This window comes from Propithecus coquereli, unplaced genomic scaffold, assembly GCF_000956105.1.
Source record: "Propithecus coquereli isolate 6110/MARCELLA unplaced genomic scaffold, Pcoq_1.0 Scaffold29, whole genome shotgun sequence".
Taxonomy (NCBI): Eukaryota; Metazoa; Chordata; class Mammalia; order Primates; family Indriidae; genus Propithecus; species Propithecus coquereli.
The window spans coordinates 192,892-199,628 of NW_012148507.1; the positions used below are offsets into that span (position 1 = coordinate 192,892).

The 6,737-nt window shown below is 37.3% G+C and overlaps 1 protein-coding gene across 1 annotated transcript in view; it reads right to left on the reverse strand.

Annotated features, from left to right (window-relative positions):
• Positions 1 to 6,737, reverse strand: part of MLIP (muscular LMNA-interacting protein) — a 200,359-nt gene that overhangs the window by 9,525 nt on the left and 184,097 nt on the right. Inside the window, exon 9 of the mRNA XM_012648543.1 lies at positions 1,079 to 1,132. Within this exon, the coding sequence (XP_012503997.1) occupies positions 1,079 to 1,132 (54 nt within the window). The remainder of the gene's footprint in view (positions 1 to 1,078; positions 1,133 to 6,737) is intronic.

A 6,737-nucleotide genomic window follows, 5' to 3' on the forward strand; every position in this document is an offset into this window, starting at 1 on the left:
ATTCCCTTCTTAAAGATAAGTTTTTAAAAATCATCTTTTTCTCTCATTTTCCACTTTATCTGAGAGAATGCAGAAGAAAAATCATTGTTCAATTATTCTTGCTTTTAATGAACACAAAGTTAAACTACAGAGGGAATACTTCTTTATAGAATTTTTTTCTTTGTCTCTATGGTATAGCATTTATAAAAATAAAAGGAGGGCTTTTTTTTTCATTTACTTTTTGTCTGCTCAAAATATGAAAGTGGGTAAACATTTCCATGAAATTTTGAGTCCATGATTGAGCTAGTATGCTTTTGTCTTGAACTCCTGACCCCAAGCGATCCTCCCACCTCCACTTCCCAGAGTGCTAAGATTACAGGAGTGAGCCGCCATGCTCAGCTTTGAGCTGGTGTCCTTTTGCCTATGTGCTACATGCCATATGCAAAATTCACTTGGTGAAGGTGGGGAGGTGCTCCCTGAGCTGAGCAGTCATCCTCCAATGACCTGAAACTGAGATACCATGACATACAGTGACTCTGACCCAAAAAACATACCATATGGATTATGGGACATCCATTGACCCTCTAGAGAAAGAAGACAACAGTGATTTCACATATGAACTCAAAGAGAAAATCACAAAGACAGACACTAGGGATAGAAGGAGTTGTTTTGTAGTTAATATGCAACACACATGGGGAACTTCAGTGCCACCTTCCACACTGAGAGGTAGCAAGAATTTATTTATTTCACCGTCAAGTGCTTCTGACCAACATAGAGTGGGCCAGTTAGTCATAATTCTATAGAAACAAAACATGATAGCTAGGGCTTGGTGGCATGAGCCTGTAGTCCTAGCTACTCAGGAGGCTGAGGTGGGAGGATGGCGTGAGCCTGGGAGTTGGAGGATACGGTGAGCTGTGATCACACCACTGCACCCCAGCCTGGCTGACAGAACGAGACCCTGTCTCTAAAAAAAAATAAACAACCAAAGCATGATTTTGTTAACATTTAAAAATATAAGATTGGTTTATTTCTACAATGTAATATCACATGGAAATGGAGAAAACAGACAACTACATCTTCAATTGTATCTTACATTTACCTCTTTGGAATCGAGAGTTTCATGTTCAGGAATAGCCACCATTGGATGACTCAGCTTCACAGAAAAGGTGCCCAGGATGTGATCAGGGGTAGAAGTGAGGAGAAATAAATGTTTAAATTTTATTTAAATAGATAATTAGACAATGACATAAGTGTATTATTGTAGATAATAGTAGATTCTACCAAGGGTAAACATTAAGATTCAATTGTCATTAAAAAACAAAGGTATATATTTACTTTGAGCATAAGGCCATATCTTATTTATTTTTGTGTCACACATAAACTCTAACAGTGCTTAACATAGACCATCATTAATTATTTCTTCAATGAATGAATTTTCAAAATATACTGACAGATTTCATAGAGAAAAAACAAAGTTAAACTTATGTGTTTCAACCCTCACACACAGGCCTCTAATGAAAAGCTCTAAGGCAAAAGCAACAAATCGTGTTCAGATCCACCGTAAATGTATATGCATCCATAGACAGTCAATACTGAGAATGTAAAATAGTGTGCATTGTTGTGAATATTAATAATCTCAATACACAGGGACTTCATAAACATTGCAGTCTCACCAGACGATATTATAATGTAATTTACAACACAGTGACACTTAAACAGAAGGGAATTTCTTTTATGTGGGAATTTTTATTATTGCATGGGCCTTCTGAGCACTACTGTACTTATTAAGATAGAAGAAAGTCATCAATCTGCAGGAAAGAGAATCAGACTAGGAGACACACTCCAAGAGGAGGGGAGAACAATTTTTGTAATGAAATCTGTTTACCTCTTTTTGGTATTCACCATCTTTCCTCACTCCAAAATTAGGGTAACCACAGATCCACTTTACCAGGAACATTCCTTATTTCCACTATTGCCCTGGGCAAATCAGGGCTACTGAAATGATTGGAACTTTTTCATGCTCAACAGGGTCCTGCGTTGAGCAATAAATCAATGGGACACTGACCACATGCTAATCCTCCAGAGCAATCTAGAGGAGCCCAGCAATTTAGCCTGGGCCCAGAAGGACTCCAGCTCTGGCTGCTAAGGAAGCCAAGGAGGTCTCCACCTGCCATTTCCTCAGGCTTCCCTCTGTCCTAGCAGACTTCTAAGAATGGAGTCTGCTTTCATTTAAAATTATAGCTTCACTAAATCCTGACTCTTACACTCTGTTCCCAACTATGAAATCCTCTGGGTATCATAGCATCAGGACTCCTAGCTGCCTGGGACCATTGCTTTCAATAGAAGCATGATCTGGCTCCAGAACCAACTAGAGATCTAAATAGCAGCCCAGAAAGCAACGAGAAGCACCTACTTTCTCCTATTTATCAGAGTCTCCTGAGATCCTAAGCATGGCTTAGAATCAGACCCTAAGTACTGCTTTAAACTTTAAATGCAAGCAATTGGTCCTGGAGATAGCAGATACTTTACTATACCTAGGTTAGGTGGTACAATATTTACATGAATTATCAGAGTTTGTACAATGTCAAATTTCCATTCTCCTAATCTCCTAAAATAGAAAAGAATAATTATCCAGGAATTTTAAACCTTCGTAATATCCCAAAAAAATATTTAGCTGAAATTGGAAAAACAATTGAATCATTATGTGATATTTAAATTTACATTTCATCCTTCTCTCTAATATAGGTAATTTTAATCCATTAATTTTAATTTTTAATTTCAAAAACTATGGGTTAATGATCTAAATCAACAAAAGAGAACAGAAAGTAATTGATTCTAATTAATTAATAATCACCAAGTCACTTATATTTGGCTTTGGAATGCTTTCTTTTGTTTATGAACTTTTATCACAGTAGTTTGCTTTTTTATTATCATGAAGCTAACTGAAAATGCAATATTGATATCTTGTGAGGATTTATGGGTTTAGTCATAATAATTTATTATGCATGCACATGACAAATTCTTTATATGTATTTGTTCACTTAGTTTTCAAAACAACCTGGCAAGGTGAGCACAAATACTACCCTGTTTCACAGATGAGGAATGTAGAATAACTTGTTCAAGATCCAAAACTAGTAAGAGAAGGAGCCATGTTGGAATCTGGGGTTACGGTTTCAAGAGACTGTGCTCTCAGAGCAAGTGCGAGGTGGTAATGTGCCCCTAGGAAGATACGCAGGAAAAGGGAGAAGGGAAGACTTGAGCAGAGAAACAGAGGAAAGGAGTGAAGTATGACATTTAGCAAAGGGAAAAACCACACACTAAGGTCAAGAGCGTCTCATTCAGAGACCAGAAGCAGTTCAGAAGGGGCTGGTGTAGCTATGGGAGGCCATGCAGGAGACACAATACAGTGGAGCTCATATGGCACATGACATGTCTGAGCTTTATTCTCTTAGGCAGCGAGAAATCATTGAAGTACTTCAAGCAAGAAGAGGCAAGTGTGGTCAAACTTTTATTTCAAAAAATGTTACTGCAGCTGATATGCAACATACAGATGGCGGGCAAGGGGAAGGGATGGGAGCTAGAAGATATCTAAGTAACCCATGAGGGACAGAGAGGTTAGGGGTTTGGAGGAAGGAAGGAAGAAAGCAAGGAAGGGAAGGAAGGAAGAAGCATAAGAAGAAGAAGGTTTAAATGAAAATATTGTCTCAGAGAATAGAATAGAGTCAAGGTTTCAGGGTAACTTTAGCCCTCCTACTCTCTAAGATGAGCAAAGAAGCAGCAGGGAGACATATCTATATTTTCTTGATTAAAAAAGAAAAATTGGGAGACGTTAGAGAGATACAACGCTGAATGCAGAGATGTTGTAATGCATAGGGACTATAGATGTTAAGTGGGGAGAACAATAAAACATGGTATGAAAATCCTGCCAGTCAGAATGGAAGCAATGAAATTTAAATATTAAAATAAGTTCTCCATAGGCGAATGGCTTGCTCTCCAGAGAGTAGGTGAATACTGAAGGACAGAGAGAGTCATCTAAGCCTGTTTCTTTAGTGATAAGTGTTCTGGAAAACAAATTACTATTTTGCCTCAAAGGAAAAAAAACTGACAAGTTACTACTTTTGTCATCAGAGCATGATTCAACATAGAAGAATGAATGAAACAGAAAGCTCAGGTGAAATGAGACTAAACATACTTTCATCCTGGATGGAGAACCCAGTCTCAGACATTGTATAACATATTAATTAGACCTTTGCTCACTCACCACTTGTTGATTAATCTTGTTTGAGTAAAACGTTCTGTTGATTTTTATTCCACTCTTGTTCATGGCTGTCACTAAACTAAAATAAAGGCTGTGAATGTTTGTCACCAGTGTGGGCCTTTCTCATAAATGTCACTGTTTCTCCAGAGGTAATATAAACTACTCCAGTGAAGACAAAGAGATCAAATAACCTCACACCAATTAGAGAAATAAGAACCCAACAACTAAAAAAAAAGAAAATATGCAAAATGTGGTTAAATCAGTTAACTAGACCTTTAATGTACGTGGGGAATGGAATTCAAAACTCTTAGCTTCGGTAAAACAGTTCTCTCTTCTTGCATGAAGATAAAGTAGCTTTTCTTAACTGCCAGAAATTACGAAGCTTAAGAAGTGTTGTAGGAAGTTTTAACATTTTAAAATCACCAAGGGTGTTCCATATTCTTTCCAGAATTCACTTCTTTGTGTTTGTTTCTTTGTTCAATCACATTCTCTTGCAAACCCCCTTCATGCCATTTGTCTTCAGTAATCTGTTCCTTCTACTTCTGTCTCTCCACTTAGATTTATGAACTACTCAAGTTGGAATACAACCTTCTTAGGAATATCTCTCAGAAGTAGACATGACAAATTATTGTAGCAATACCCACATCATTAAATACTGTCTGTTTCATAAGGATAATATTATCACTACGAGAATAGAAGCCATCAGAAGTCGTGGATTATGTGTTATTCATCTTTAGGTTTTCTGTACCCAACACAGGGACCACCCAGCACAGAGTAGACACTAAATGAGTACCGGGTGAATAAGTGAATGAAAGAAAGGATGAATGAAATGGTTAGAGAAAAGAGAGTTTTTTGACTTGCAAAATAAAAGGATTCTGAATTACTCAAGAATTAGGGAGTATTAATATTTACTGCATTCCTCAAGGTATCCTCATTTTTATGAGATTGTGCAAACTGGAAATCCTTCAGGTAGAACTATCACATGAGGGAGTTCTGTTTTATCCTCATAATTCTTTTGCTTTAAAAATAATTAAATTTAGTTATCAGTGTTTAAGTTCACAGATTCTACCTGCAGGTTTGTATTTCTGGTTTCTCTTGAACTATTCAAAGATCTTGCAACACTAACCTCCCAATTATCTGGGTCTGGATAGCAGCCTGACCCTTTTAGAAGAAGCTAAACATCACCACGTCAACACAGTCCCCACCGTGCCTACCAGGAGGAAGCCAACGGTCACCTGTTGTCATGATTGTACATATATATCTGGCCTCCTGCATTCATTCTGGAGATCTGCCTGGCCGAACAAGGTATTTGAGTCTTTAATCCCTGATTTCCAACAAACCAGAGAGCACTGGAAGCACCCAGGAAATCTTGCCAATTTTAGATTCCGGTGCAGTCGGTGTCATGAGGAGCGTGAGATTCTGCATTTCTAACAGGTTCTTAGCTGATGCTGATACTACCACAGGTTGAGCAGTGAAGCCATAGCCAATATCTTTGCATGAATTGATGGCACTGATATGCTTCAAATATTTATCTATTCACAACTGAAATTAACTATATGCAAAATGTCCTAATCAATGAAGTTGTACTGCAGTTGTATAATTACATAATTTACTATAGATCTGTTTATTAAGTACCTGCTAATGTGCCAGGCACTTTTTCAGATGTTAGTAATATAACAGTGAAGAAACCAACATTATTGTCCCTACCCTTGAAGACTATATAATCTAGTGAGAGAGACAGCCATTAATTATATGATCAGGAATAAACAGATAAAAACACAATATAGTGTATTAGGAAGTAAAAGTCCTGAGTACTGTAAGGTTTCATAACAGATAAATCTGACCTAGTCTACAAGGATGAAGGAGTATTTTCTGAAGAGGCTGAAATCCAAAAGGTATTACCTAACAGAGCTAATGGATATGAAGAGTGCATATGGGGAAAAAACTCAGAGTGAATGGGCAAAATGAGCAAGAGAGAGACAGAGAATGTCAGGAACTGAGGCCAGAGAATTACTGTGTAGGTATGTTCATGCGTCAACTCTATTTCGGATTCAAAGAAGTAAGCCCTTGCAAATGCTTATTAAATGAATGAATACAGTTAAACATGATGAGTTTGTTTCATTTCCCCAAAAGACTACAAGCTGCTTGAAGATAAGGCTCATCATATCCTAGATGTTGTGCACCAAACACTAGTTGATTGATTTCATTGCTCCAAGATTCTATGCCTTGGAACAAAACATGGACAGTGCTCTGAGTTTTTCTTTAATGTGGCCAGTTCATGATACGTGCTATGAAAAAAAAGTTTCAACGATAGAAAACAGGCTACTCTTATCAAAAAGAGAATTGGCTATATTTCTTAAAGATTTTACTCTGCATTAGCCCAAATATTTAAAAGATATCACAGGAAAACATCAGTAGCTAAAATATTTATATTTAGAATTTAAAAGGACGGCATCTATTTTTGGTGATGCCCGAAGGTTTACAAATTTGTCTGTCTCAC